General features: G+C 63.8%; 5 protein-coding genes across 5 annotated transcripts in view; 4 read left to right on the top strand and 1 right to left on the bottom strand.

Moving 5' to 3' along the window:
• The window catches only part of EMIHUDRAFT_201844 (hypothetical protein), a gene marked incomplete at both ends in the record, with an annotated part of 1,103 nt that extends 550 nt beyond the window's left edge, over positions 1-553 (top strand). Inside the window, 2 exons of the mRNA XM_005786569.1 lie at positions 50-113; positions 168-553. Coding sequence (XP_005786626.1) covers positions 50-113; positions 168-553 — 450 coding nt within the window. The remainder of the gene's footprint in view (positions 1-49; positions 114-167) is intronic.
• Positions 554-1,302: 749 nt separating this feature from the next.
• EMIHUDRAFT_201843 (hypothetical protein) lies at positions 1,303-1,785 on the top strand (the record flags this gene model as incomplete). The annotated part of the gene is made up of 1 exon (XM_005786568.1): positions 1,303-1,785. The coding sequence occupies one exon, from the start codon at positions 1,303-1,305 to the stop codon at positions 1,783-1,785; it is 483 nt and encodes a 160-aa protein (XP_005786625.1).
• A 776-nt stretch (positions 1,786-2,561) lies between these two features.
• On the top strand, positions 2,562-3,374 carry EMIHUDRAFT_201842 (3-hydroxybutyrate dehydrogenase; the record flags this gene model as incomplete). The annotated part of the gene is made up of 1 exon (XM_005786567.1): positions 2,562-3,374. The coding sequence occupies one exon, from the start codon at positions 2,562-2,564 to the stop codon at positions 3,372-3,374; it is 813 nt and encodes a 270-aa protein (XP_005786624.1).
• A 1,723-nt stretch (positions 3,375-5,097) lies between these two features.
• On the bottom strand, positions 5,098-7,398 carry EMIHUDRAFT_433918 (hypothetical protein). The gene is made up of 6 exons (XM_005786566.1): positions 6,463-7,398; positions 6,173-6,318; positions 6,036-6,119; positions 5,704-5,908; positions 5,600-5,668; positions 5,098-5,397 (listed from the first exon to the last, which is right to left on the bottom strand). The coding sequence occupies exons 1-6, from the start codon at positions 7,375-7,377 to the stop codon at positions 5,320-5,322; spliced, it is 1,497 nt and encodes a 498-aa protein (XP_005786623.1). The 5' UTR covers positions 7,378-7,398; the 3' UTR covers positions 5,098-5,319.
• Positions 7,399-8,866: 1,468 nt separating this feature from the next.
• Positions 8,867-13,177, top strand: part of EMIHUDRAFT_426543 (putative Lysyl-tRNA synthetase) — a 5,976-nt gene continuing 1,665 nt past the window's right edge. Inside the window, exons 1-14 of the mRNA XM_005786565.1 lie at positions 8,867-9,216; positions 9,322-9,373; positions 9,653-9,696; positions 9,770-9,839; positions 10,386-10,416; positions 10,708-10,777; positions 11,011-11,090; positions 11,232-11,302; positions 11,385-11,420; positions 11,710-11,745; positions 11,820-11,887; positions 12,008-12,041; positions 12,178-12,251; positions 12,598-12,884. Of these exons, the coding sequence (XP_005786622.1) occupies positions 8,907-9,216; positions 9,322-9,373; positions 9,653-9,696; positions 9,770-9,839; positions 10,386-10,416; positions 10,708-10,777; positions 11,011-11,090; positions 11,232-11,302; positions 11,385-11,420; positions 11,710-11,745; positions 11,820-11,887; positions 12,008-12,041; positions 12,178-12,251; positions 12,598-12,884 (1,263 nt within the window). The 5' untranslated portion in view covers positions 8,867-8,906. The remainder of the gene's footprint in view (positions 9,217-9,321; positions 9,374-9,652; positions 9,697-9,769; positions 9,840-10,385; positions 10,417-10,707; positions 10,778-11,010; positions 11,091-11,231; positions 11,303-11,384; positions 11,421-11,709; positions 11,746-11,819; positions 11,888-12,007; positions 12,042-12,177; positions 12,252-12,597; positions 12,885-13,177) is intronic.

The following is a 13,177-nucleotide window of genomic DNA, read 5'->3' as shown; positions in this document are numbered from 1 at the left end:
CTGATCACATTGTTCGGCACCGCGGCGGCGAGCCGCCGCGAGCCCACAGGAGAGCTGGGCGCCGCGGCACCAGACCGCGCCGCCAGCGAGGCGAGAGCTGCAGCCGACCGGCCGTGACATGGCAGTTGCAACGGCGGGATAATAGTTCAGCTCAGCTTATTTTTCAGGGACCGGGCGCTGGCATACCAGGGGGGGCAGGGTGGTGGGCGGCGACCGCCGCATACCGTCCTACGGCGGGGACTATCGCTACGCCAGGGAAGACAAGGGCGTCGAAGTGCAGCTGCTGCTGTTCGAATCGTTCGGCGGGTTCGGAAAGGGGGTCCGTGAGATCCTCAGGAAGGCGGCGGACGTACTACAGAACAAGCTGACGCGGGCCCAGTACCTCGATGAGGTGACTTGGACCACCAAGAGCTGGCTGGGGCTGCAGAAGCAGCGCATCTCAGTCGTTCTTCACACGGCAATCGCAGAGCAGATTGTGAATGAGCTTGCCTGTGGCGGGGGTGGGCGGGTGCACGGAGCTAAGTGCCTCGCCACCCTCGCAGGAGTCGCTTAGGCGGCTCCCGTGGTGTACCTGTGTTAGTGCCAGTGCGAGCCAGTCCCGTGCCCAGTCCTGTGCCCAGTGTCGTGCGAGGGAGTTTTGTTGTAAAATTATTTTTCATAAAATTCTTTTTTGGCTGTTTGGCGTGTGGTGTAACGTCTGTTTGTGCGGGGCGGTGAGCACTGGATAGGGTCGATTCCGCATGGTACGGGAGAACGGGACACGGGACCCCTCGATCGTCTCGCCCTCTCCCTTGCTGGTGTGTTCATGGGGGGGGTCATAACAAACACGGTACAGGACACTGTGCCTAGTTTGCCTCCCTTTGCAGGAGAGGACGGGGCAAAGGACGACGCGGCTGTGTATGCCTCCCTGTTAGCGGACGCGTGGCTGTGTGTGTGTAGAGAGAGAGAGAGAGAGATCGAGTGTATGCCTCCCTGTAGGAAGCGGCGTGCGCGGCGCACAAAGTCAAAGTCGCTCCACAAAGACGGGCCAAGCCTGCCTAGTATGAAGTATGAGGCCCTCGAGCTTGGATATCGGGCTTGCTACGAAGCTGCTCGATTGCATCTGGGGACGCCGCTCGCCGGTCACAGCAGGGCGGCGTTAGAAGGATTCATAGGTGAACTCGCAGCTCGCGGGGACGCGGACACCGGAAATTTTGTGAATGAACAGCGTCTAACCGAGAAAAAATCGGGGTCGACGTCACCGCTGACGTCACGCTGACCGCTCACGCTGACCGCTCACCTCTGTCCGATCCGTTCGTCCATATGCAGGTGGCACCGCTCCTCTCCTCCCCTGCGGTGCCCACCTTTTCAAAGTTCCGGGAGCCTCCCGCCGCGCTCTCCGAAGAGTGGCGCAGCTGGTCGACCGCGAACTCCGTGAGCGCGGCCGAACTCTCCAACGCCGCAATCCGGCACGCACTCGCGGTGACCCGCTTTTGCAGCGCGCGCTCACTCGGCTGCACGTGGGCGGAGCACCACGCGCTGCTGGACATGAGTCGCGCGCCATACGCTCACCTGTACGACCAGCACACCGTCCCGAGCGAGGCGCGTCCCGACGCCACGAGCTGCGCGCGGCTTCACCGCCCGAACGCCTCGCAGCTGCTCGCGCTGGTCCGCGACTCGCAGCCGGCAGTGCTCACCGGCCTCCTGGACGGCTGGCCGGCAACGCGCAAGTGGACCGACGAGTACCTCGCGGCCGCACTCGGCGAGCGCAGAGTGGCGCTCTCGGTCACAGAGGGCGACTCTTGATACTCGAGTTCGCGGAGTATCATCGTATGCCAGATCATACCCCAGGGCTATACCCTGATACCCTCTTGAGAGGACCCGCATTGGGCCCCTAGAGGATAGGCTGATACCCTGGTGGGTTACCCTTCACACCGGACACGACCCCCCTCTTCACACCTCTTCGCGCGCGCTGCGCGCGCGCCAAGACAGACAACGCGCTCGAATGAGCGTCGCGCAGGAGGGAGGCGAGCGCACCACTAAGCAATGCGCTGGGCGAGGAGGGCGCTAATGGCGGCCGTCGTCGCATTTGACGGGCCCGCGGCCGCAGCCGGTGCGGCTGCAGCCGTGGGAGGGGCCGCGGCCTGCACGGCTGCGGCCGGGGCCGGCGCCGCGGGGGGCGCGGGGTTAGGCGCCGTGGCGGGCTCCGCTGCGGACTCGGTGTCCCCCGCCGCCGCCCCCATCGCCTGCGCCGATGCGAGCTGCTGGCGCGCAAACTCCTCGCTCGCGGCCGTCTTCGCCGCCTTGCGCTGCTGCCCGACTTCCACAGCCGCTTGCGCCTTCGCCCTTGCCGCCGCAACCTTGGCGTCGAAGGCCGAGCGCCTCAGAGCAAAGGAAGAACTTCAGGGGAAAACCACAATAAAAAGAAGGACTTGTAGCAAGAGGAAAAGAAAGAATGTATGTATGTATGTAGGAAGGTGAAGAACAGTCAGGCTCGGACTGGACACCGACGCGGTATGGGTGGACTCAAGTGCCCCCCCCCCCCCCCCCCTAAACGAATCCACCAGTCTCCGGCCCGGAGCATGACACCAACAACAGACATTAGTGCCTCGACCCCTGGCAGCGCCGTGCTCATCACCGGCGGCCGCGGTGGCATCGGCCGGGCGCTTGCCGAGGGCCTCAACGCATGCGGGTTCTTCGCCATCGTGACGGTTCGCAAGGTCGAGGACGTCGTCGCACTCAAGGCTGAGGGCCTAACGGCAGTGGTGATGGACGTGACCAATTCCGCCCACACGGAGCCGGCGGTCATGAGCGTGAACGCGCTGCTGGCATCTCAAAACCTGCGCCTCGTTGGCGTCATCGCCAATGCGGGCATTAACCCCGAGGGCGATCGGATCACGCAGGCGGCAGGTGGGAAGACCCCAACCGAGCTCAGCGAAGCCAGCGTTGCGACGGCGATATTCGCCACAAATGTCGTGGGCGTGGCCGTCACGGCGCGCGCGTTCCTGCCGATGTTGCGCGAGGCCGGCGGCGCCGGCCGGCTGATAATTATCGGATCATACTTCGGCACCATAGCCGGTGCGATCGGTGAGGGCCACGCGTACTACGAAGCCTCCAAGTTTGCGGTGGAGGGCCTCTGCGATAACCTGCGGCGGTCAGAGGCCAAAAGGGGCGTGGCGGTTAGCCTCGTCAAGCCGGGCAACATCTCCACGGCCATGAACGCCGTACACGGCGAGGATCCGCCCGAGGTGGTGTTACGCGCGGTGCGGCACGCGCTTGGCTGCAGGCCGCGGCACCGCTACCACGTCGGCCGCGTGAAGGGCATGGGCGTCTGGCTGCTCTGCTGGCTCTTCAATCACCTTCCGACCTGGCTGACCGATCGGCTCCTTTCATGATGATCTGTCGTGGGGACGGCGCGAAAGGCTCCAGAGCCATGAATCACGCCTTTACCCCCATACACAGAATATGAATGGGCGAGTGCGCGCGAGAGAGGGAGCAGGACATGTGCCGGCATTGAGATAAGCAAAAAAAACTTCGTAACTCCTTGGCGACGAGCCGCGGGCTTTTGCCACTGCGTGCCAGCCTCAGACAGCCGGGGCGGCCCGGGCCGCCCGAGAGTTTTACTGACGAGTTTCTCTCGCGGGGGCGGCCCGGCACAACCAACCCTGTGCCTAGCACAAAAAAAAATCTGGCGCAGCGGCCGGCGTGAGCCGCGCCAGCTGGCGACAGATGTCGACAGATTCGACGGATTTGACGGATCCCTTGATGGTCCGATGGGCGACGGGCGACCCCCCCAAACCCCCCCACCGGGTCTCGAACCTGCCTCCACTCGCTCGAATCAGGCGCTCCGAACGGCTTTGCAAGCCGGCTTGCAAAATTGACGACTAATGCTTCACTGCCTGATATAGTACCATTTTACTGCTTCAGCATCAACGCCACGCCACGTTCTAGGGACGCAGAGCGCGCACTGAGAGACCACTCACATCGCTGTTGCGGGGCGGCAATATGTGACTGGACTCGCCGTGCGCGCCCAGCTAACCCTAGCCACCAGCCTACCGCCATACCCAGGTACGGCCGCACCTGTCTCTCCACCTATCATCCCAACTCCTCGGGCTGCGCTACTCAGGCAGCCTCCCTGCCTCAGCTGTTACAGGCACCACCCACCGACCAGTCTCGACGACGAGCCGCGGCAGGGCTCGCTGCGCCGCTGCACAGCTTTACGCCACAACACAACATATCAACCAACGTAACCTCCCCCTTAGTGACCCACCCTTGCGGGCTCAGTTGCCGCATTAGGAGCCTTCGCACCGCGAGTGGGCTCAGGTGGGATCCACGGAGAGAGAGGTTCCATACACAGCCGCACTCTACACACCTCTTACCCCCTCTACTCGGGCGGCATCGTGGTGAGACCCTGGGCAGTCAGAGAGGCTGACAGTAAGTGGCGGGCTGAGAACTCGGGCCTCTCCCGACCCGCCATCGCTGCCTAAGGGAGGATCCTATCGGCCACTAGACCATGACAGATCAGAGGCGCACACGCCCTGTCCCAGCTCCCCCACTCCTCACACTGGGTTTGCAGTGCGCGGCCTCGCCACCTCCCTACCAGGGCAAACCCCCTCTCTCCCCCTAGGTGCTGCACTTGACGTCCATAGAAGGCGCGCGGCAGAGGCGGGAGGGAGGCGGGGAGAATCTAGCTCGCTCTGGCAGGGAGGCAAGGGTGTGATAGAGTGTTTGGGTGAGAACAGGCGGAGTGTGTATGCCTGTACGCGATTGGGAGAGCACTCGTGACGAGGCATGGTTAGGCGAGTGGCAGTCGCTAGTGCGGACTTGCTAAGTCGTGTGTGCTCCCTTTTGCTTGCTAAGACTGGAACAATTTTTTTTGAGATAAGCATTGATGATGCGAGAGCGAGGTGCAGTCTGCAGAGGTGCCGATAAGGAAAGGGGGGGAAGGTACAAAGTAAGTAAACGTGCCCACGAAGGGGAGGCCCTGTGTTCAGGCTGTGACTGTCACGCACACAAAACGTGGCGTGGGGCAAGGGGCGGGGCGACCCTGGTGTCGTTGCCACCTCACCACACTGTCTTAGCACACACAGTGAGTCATTGCTCATTCGGAGTCATTCGATGGCCAGAGTGCGATTGTGTGTGTGCGGGAGTTGGTTTGTCGGGAGGGAGGGGCAGGCTGCTCACCCACGTGCACCGGGCCAGTGCTTGCACTTTGAATGCCGTGGGGCTCCTGCCCGTGTCCGGGCGTGGAGATGCGAGGGTCGCCCCCCCTTGCCCCACCACTTTGTGTGTGTGGAGAAATCTACCTTACCTTACCTTACCGTCGCAGGGGCGCAACGGTCAATGCCGCGCCACAACCCAGGTTCTCTTACACCCAGCCACACGCTCGGTGCTCGGCTTGCTCTCTACGGTGAGGTTCTGCGCACGGGGCGAACGGGGAAGGGAGGAGGGGGGGGCAGTTGTGAGAATGATTGCGAGAATGATGGCATGTTGCTTGCCAGACGGATGCTCGCGGGGTGAGACGGCGGTAATGAGGGTATTTCGTGTCGTGCAATCGGGGGCAAGCCGCGCTGCTGAGTGCGTGACGAGAGAGATTGGGGGGGCGGGCGGGGGGGGGCGCCTTCAGGCTCGGCGCGGCTTGCTTCTTCTTGAGCGCGACAGCCAGCACCTTGAGCCCCTCGTCGCTCACCTTGGCAAGAAGATACGGGTGAGGGGCTCCACCACCGCCAGTGCATGGCTAGCCTCCCCTAATGAAGGGGCGGGCGCCATATTGCTGCTGAGGTTGAGCGTCTCGAGCCGCGGGGCGGTGCCGTCCGTGGCGAGTGCGACCGATAGCGCCTTGATGCCGCCGTCGCCGATCCGGTTGGCGCGCAAGTCGACCCGCTCCAGCCGCGGCACGGCGTTGAGGGCGGCGGAGAGCTCCGCGAGCCTGCAACAGGACTGAGTACTAGCTGAATGCAGGACTGAGCACTAACTGCAGCACATCGCGTTCCGGCACTAGCCACCACGGGTGCATGCAGCCGAGTCCGGGTCCGAGTCTTCTCCAGTGCTAGCACTGGAGCTGATCTGAGCCGTCGGCATCTAGCGCCGCGAGCCCCGCGTCGCCAACCTGGTTGCCGGACAAGTCGAGCTGCTCGAGCCTAGAAAGTGTCTAGGAAGTGTCTAGGAAGTGTCTAGGAAGTGGTTGCCGGACAAGTCGAGCTGCTCGAGCCGCGGCGCCGCGCCGCTCGCGAGGACCGCCGCGAGCTGCGACGCCTCGGCGTCGCCCCAGCCGAGGCTGGCGCAGTCCAGCCGCGTCGCCCTGCCGAGCTGCGAATGGAAGGCGCCCTCGTACAGCCGCTGCCGTGGTGGAAAAGGGTGTGGGTGAGAGGGCGATAGGACGACGCGAGAGGAGAGGGTGCGTGGGAGTTGTGGACGAAGAGAGGAGCTGAGGAACACGAGGAAGCAGGACGCGAGGGAAGGGCGGGCAGGGAGCGCCATCGCCTGCAGGACGGGCCTGTCCTCGCCCTCGGTGACCCTCTTCGCCTCCAGCTCGGCCGCAAACTGGGGCGGCAGCAGCGGAGGGCGCCAGCCGTTGCCGCGCGTGCACTCGAAGATGAGGCCGGGCCGGTCGTACTCGCAGTCGGGGCGCATCCGGCCGAGGTCGAGCGAAAAGGACGCGCGCTTGGTCAGACTCGCCCAGCTGCTCTCGGCGTAGCACCAGCCGCGGTCAAAGTACTCGGCCACGTTGGCGCCCTCGGGCTGCTCCTCCGTCTTGTGGCCGTCCGGGAAGGAGGTCAGGCGCAGCACGGTCGTAAACGGGTGGGAGTAGAGCGTGCCGAGGCAGTCCAGCCCCTGCTTGAATAGCGCGTTCTGCTCCTCGGTGCGCATGACGCCGTTGGCCGGGTCGGGGTGCTGGTGCAGCGAGCCGAAGTCCCAAAAGACGCCTAGCCGGCTGATGTAGGACGAGCCGAGCAGCGCCTTCAGCGCCTTTGCGACACGGGAGAGGTTGGCTCCGCGTGGGTCGGGGTGGCTTGTTGTGAGCCACGGACAGGACAGCACGGCGACGGGCAGGCCAAAGACCGCAGGATCTGCCATCGCGAATATAAGGTCGGCGAGCGAGAGGAAGGCCTCTCTGGGCAGCGACTGGCGGTGAGTGAGAACGCCGCTCGCCTCGGCGTGGCTGATGATCCACTGCGCGTCGAGGAGGGCGACGGCGCCGCTCGTGAGGGCCGGCTCCAGCTCGCCGCCGCCGTGCTTGCGCCAGAGCGCCAGCCGCCCCTCAGGGACGCCGAGGCTGACGGCGCTGGCGAGGTGAGCGCCGATCGTCCACGCCGAGGCTGGCGAAGTGAACGTGGTGAGGGCGGCAGTCAGGTTCACCTCCTCGGCGAAGCCATCGCCAGAGCTATGCGCCGCCATGAAAGCGATCGCTTGACGAAGAGGCACGGAGGAGACGGTGTCTCACTCACTCACACACGAGACGGTGCGTACACACGCGAGGCGTGGATGGACAACGCATAGGGATCACTGCGTGACAGCCTCCACATATCGGGGGTCACGCGCCGATGCTCTATCGCTTGTGTGTGTGTGAGTGAGTGAGTGAGTCACACACACACTCTATCGCTTTTGCACTAAGAACCAGTCTTATTCACCTACTACCACCTTCCTTCAAGGAACCTCCATCACGCTCTATACTCTACCTACAGGGCGTCGCGACATGGATGAGGCAGCGGATCGCTCCTCAACCCGAGCCTCTCCGCGGCGGTCGGTCCACGACCAGCCCGTGCGGGCTAACCTCGGAATGTAACACCAGAATGGCTGTGCTGGCTCGCCTTCACAGCCATCTTACCTAAGGATGGCTGAGCTAGCTGCAGTGCAGCCACATCCTTCAGCCCGATGGCTGCAACACACACACGGCAGCCATCCTTAGTAGACATGGCTGGAGACGCACTACCGCAGCCACACCGCCCGCCTCGAGGTGAGCCCTCTTGGCTGACCTGGCTACATTGCAGCCATCTTGGGAAAGATGGCTGGGGGACAGCCATTCAGCCATTTCAGCCATCTACTATGGCTGCGTCATAGAGATTGCAGCCATCCTCCAGAGCCATGGCTGGTGGTAATTCGATGGCAGCCGATGGCAGCCGTCCCGCGAGGCCGGGGGCGACAAGCGCGCAGCTATTTTTGTGCGTGTGGCGGGGGCGGCGGACGGCTGCCATCGAATTATCACCAGCCATGCTCCGGAGGATGGCTGCACTGACTGTGCCCCAGCCATAGTAGATGGCTGAAATGGCTGTCCCCCAGCCATCTTACCCAAGATGGCTGCGATGTAGCCAGCTAAGCCAAGAGGGCTCACCTCGAGGCGGGCGGTATGGCTGCGGTAGTGCGTCTCCAGCCATGTCTACCAAGGATGGCTGCCGTGTGTGTATTGCAGCCATTAGACTGGAGGATGTGGCTGCACTGCAGCTAGCTCAGCCATCCTTAGGAAGATGGCTGTGAAGGAGCCAGCACAGCCATTCTGGTGTTACATTCCGAGGTTAGCCGCCCGTGCGACTCCGCTACTCGTCGACAAAAGAGAGTACGCCCACATCAAACCCGTCTCCGTAGTCGAAGGTGAGCTCCTCCCCCTCCGCTATTTCCCGAAGTGTCACGAAGGCGACCCGTGGCGTTCCGAGCCCGTCCCGCCCCTCCTCTGCTAGCAACTCGCTGCGGGCTGACAGGCTGGGGCGGCGGGTGGAATGGTTGATGTAACGCGTCCAGTTGGAGAGGCACTTGGAGGCGTACACAATGCAATCCACCTGCAGCCAGCTAGAGAAATCAAAATGGAATTGTTATATTTTCATTTTTGGAATTAATTTGGTTGGTCGGGTGCGAGAACTTTTTTCTTTTTTCTCGAGCTCTCACCGCGTCGCTCCCGCCGAAGCGCCCGCGCCACTCTCTCGCCGCTGCCCATGCCCGACGAGCCAGAGGCTGCTGCGCCGGCCGGCGAGGCGGGCCTCTCGAAGAACGAGCAGAAGCGGAGGGCCAAGCAGGAGGCCCAGGCCAAGGCTAAGGCCGAGAAGGCGGCGGCCAAGGCAGCCGCCGATGCGGCAAAACCAAAGCCGGCGGCGGCGGCGGCGGCACAGGAGGAGGAGGAGGAGGAGCAGGACCCGACCAAGTACTTTGAGAACCGGCTCACCTTTGTCAACGGCGTCAAGGAGAAGGGCGCCAACCCGTACCCGCACAAGTTCCAGACGTCGATGCAGCTGCCCGACTACGTCGGTACAACTCCACCGCCCACCCGTCTCGCCCGCCCGTCGCCGAGGCCTCCTGCGCGGAGACACACTCTCGACCGCCGCGACCTCGCGCCCCCCCTCCGCCTCGCAGCAAAGTACGAGTCGATCGGCTCAGGAGAGATGTCGGCGGACGGCGGCGTCGGGTGCGCCGCCGCCTCGAGCCTGAGTCCACTGCCTGCTGCCGACAGACCCCGCTGCTGTCGTTCTCTCCTCCGGCCCTCTCCCTCCTCTCGTCTCTCGCCCCCTGCCTCCCGCCTCCTCGCCTGGCCTCGTTTCTCCTTTTCTCTTCTCTTGTCGTCTCTCTCTCTCACTCACTCTCACTCTCACTCTCTATCCCTCTCTTCCCGCCTCCATCCCACGCCCCCCCCCTGCCCCGCCGCCTCTCCCTCACCCCCGCCTCCCGCGTGCCCGCTCTGCCGCAGCCTCGCCGGCCGGATCGCCACCAAGCGCGCGGGCGGAAAAGGCAGTCCACGCGCCTGCTCGGCCCGGCCACCTCCTGCTGGCTCACCAGGTCACGCGTCGTGTGTTGAGCGAACCAGGACTCGTCTTCTTCGACGTGGTCGGCGACGGAGCTAAGGTGCAGGTCTTCGCCTCCGCCGACAAGTTCAGGCGCCGGTTCAAAGTATCGCCGCCGCCGCCGCCGTTTGTTTGGATGCACTTCGCAAGACACCTCCGAGACACCTCCGAGACACCTCCGAGACACCTCCGAGACACTTCCGATACCCTTCCGACACACCTCCGAGAACACTTCCTAGGCCCTTCCTAGACCCTTCCGAGACACCTCCGAGACTCTTCCGAGACTCTTCCGAGACACTTCCCGTGCCGCCTCGAGGACGACAGACAAAAGGCGAAACTGAGAGCGCCAACACACCTGCGCCCCTCGCCGCCCGTCCGGGAAGCGGGGGATCGCGATCTCCCTGCCCGGAGATTGCGACCTCCCCCCTCCTCCGGAAAGGCGCCGCGAGGCGCAGTGGCGATGATCTCAAACCACCAGAAAGTAGTTTTCAATCAGAGGGGGGGCACGGGGCCATATTGCACGCACGCACACACACACACACACACACACACACACACACACACACACACACACACAAAACACACACACCCTCCCGCCTCCCATTTTGCCCCCCCCCCCCCCCCTCTTCCCTTCCGCAGCGACTACGCCGGGCTCGAAAAGGACGAGAAGGCAGACCTCTCGCCGCTGCCTCACGAGCCTCACTGAGTAGCTCACTCTTCATTAGTTAACTCCCCGCCAGGCGGCCCGCTTCTCGGCGCTGCCTCACGAGCCTCACTGAGTAGCTCACTCTTAATTAGTTCACTCCCCGCCAGGCGGCCCGCTACTCGGCGCTGCCACACGAGCCTCACTGAGTAGCTCACTCTTCATTAGTTAACTCCCCGCCAGGCGGCCCTCTTCTCGGCGCTGCCTCACGAGCCTCACTGAGTAGCTGACGACTCAGTGAGTAGTTAGCTCCGCCAGGCGGCCCGCTTCTCCGCGCTGATGTCGACTCTCAAGCGCGGCGACATTGTCGGCGTCCGCGGCACTCCGGGCGAGATGCAGCCGAGATATAGCCGAGATATAGCCGAGATATAGCCGAAATATAGTCGAGGTATAGCTGAGACATGGCCGAGATGCAGCCGAGATATAGCCGAGAGGCGGCCGAGATATGGCCGAGGCTCTTGACGGCTGGTGTTCACAGCCGTGGCCGTGAACAGGCAGGCCAGTATCAATCAATAGATGATGTACGCTAGTGATGAATGAAACGCCGTGGCAGTGACTCAGGCAAGACGAAGCGCGGCGAGCTCTCCCTCTTCCCGACGGAGATGACGCTGCTGACTCCGTGCTTGCACATGCTGCCCAAGGCTACCGCTTCAAGCAGCTGCGGAGCAAAGACCGAAAGTAAGAAAAGAAACGCGGCGCCGGATTCCAATCAGGCCCCTCGAGCGGCCTCGCCGACAGGGAAGTGTCTCGGAAGTGTCCACTTGACGAGTCCCACTCCTCAGGTCCCTCCCGGCTCGAGCGGCCTCGCAGACAAGGAGACTCGCTACCGCCAGCGCTACCTCGACCTGATCATGCACGCAGCATACGACGCGCAGCGCGATCGTCACGTGCTGGTGATGAGTGATGATTAATATGTGTGGGTCATCGTGAATTAGGAACCCGACGACGCGCAGCACGTTCATCACCCGCACGGGGGCCGCCGCCCCCCCCCCCCTCTCCCCGCCGCTTCTTCTCACTGTTCTCTGGTGGTGTCAAGCCCCCAGCCCCTTTGGGGGGTAGGGGGGAAAACCCCCCCCCCCCCCTCCTCCTCCTCGTGGTCCTCCTCCCCCTCCTCCCCCTCCTCCCCCTCCTCCTCCCCCTCCCCGCCCTCCTCCCCCTCCCCCCCCCCCCCCCCCCTTCTCCTCCTCCTCCTCCCCCTCCTCCTCCCCCTCCCCCTCCCTTCCCTCCGCTGCTGCCAAGCCACGGCCTCGTGCCCCACAGGCGCGCCATCAACTTCCTCCGCCGCTTCCTCGACATGCACGGCTTCTTCCTCGCGGTCGAGACGCCACCTCGACCCGCTCGCTTGACTCCCAGACACTGCGAACGAACAGGCACGGCTTCCTCGAGGTCGAGACGCCGATGATGAATGCGATCCCGGGCGGCGCGACGGCGCGCCCCTGCCCTCCTCCAGCACAGCTCTGGTCGACTCACCCACCACGCAGCACAGCTCCGGGGAATCCGCCAACCACCCGTCCGCCAGTCAGCCGCTCCAGCCTTGGTCCGTGGCAGGCGCGCCCCTTCATCACCAAGCACAACGACCTCAACCTCGACATGTGCACGCCGGACCGCGCCCGAGCTCCACCTCAAGATGCGGATGATGAATTGGTTGATTGATAATAGGCACATGGATCGGGCTCTACCTCGAGATGCTGATTAATGATAATTAATGAGTTAATTAATTAATACTAGGTACATGCGGATCGCGCCCGAGCTCTACCTCAAGATGCTGGTCGTCGGAGGGCTGGACAGGGCGCACGCCACCGGTCGCCTCTCTCGTGAATGGCGAGCAAGTCCTTTCCTGAGCATCGACTCTCTGGCGCAGGTGCCACGCGACCGGCGCCATGGGCTGCCATGGCTGCCGCGCCCTCACTGAGGCATCGACTCGTTGGCGCAGGTGTACGAGATCGGCCGCCTCTTCCGCAACGAGGGGATGGACCTCACGCGCAGCTTAGCCGAGAGTAGCCGAGACGCAGCCGAGACGTAGCCGAGGGGAGCCGAGACGTAGCCGAGGGGAGCCGAGACGTAGCCGAGAGGCGCCGAGGGGCGCCGAGGGGAGCCGAGAGGAGCCGAGATGCGCCGAGATGCGCCGAGATGCGCCGAGATGCCGAGCTGTGCACGGGCGCCTCTTCACAGCCGGAGGGGTCGCGAGCAGGCACAACCCCGAGTTCACGACGTGCGAGTTCTACTGGGCGTACGCGGATTACGAGGACCCGACACCCCCCCCACACACACGCACACACTGCTCACCCACGCGCACTGGTCCCCACGTTGAATGCCGTGGCGTCTCTTCACACTCGCTGCTGTGCACAGGACCTGATCAAGTTCACGGAAGAGCTCCTCTCGCAGATGGTGCCGCACACACTGGGGACGACACGTCCGCGACACGTCCACGACATGTCCGAGACACGTCCCGCAGGTGCTCAACATCTGCGGCGGGTACAAGGAGAGCGACGCACGCTCGAGCAATCTCGGCTGCATCTCGGCTGCATCTCGGCTGCCTCTCGGCTGCATCTCGGCTGCATCTCGGCAGGTCAAGCTGCATCTCGAAGCGAAGCTCGGCGAGACCCCCGAGGGGCGAGACCGGCTGTGAACGGCGCCTCTTCACAGCGCTGCGCTGTGAACAGGCGAGCCCGCCAAGGAGCTCGAGATCGACTTTACGCCCTCTTTCGGGGGCATCCCGATGATCTCT

The sequence above is a fragment of the Emiliania huxleyi genome (genome assembly GCF_000372725.1).
Source record: "Emiliania huxleyi CCMP1516 chromosome Unknown EMIHUscaffold_15, whole genome shotgun sequence".
Taxonomy (NCBI): Eukaryota; Haptophyta; order Isochrysidales; family Noelaerhabdaceae; genus Emiliania; species Emiliania huxleyi.
Note: the sequence above shows the minus strand (reverse complement) of the source record. Positions and strands in the feature narration are given on the sequence as shown.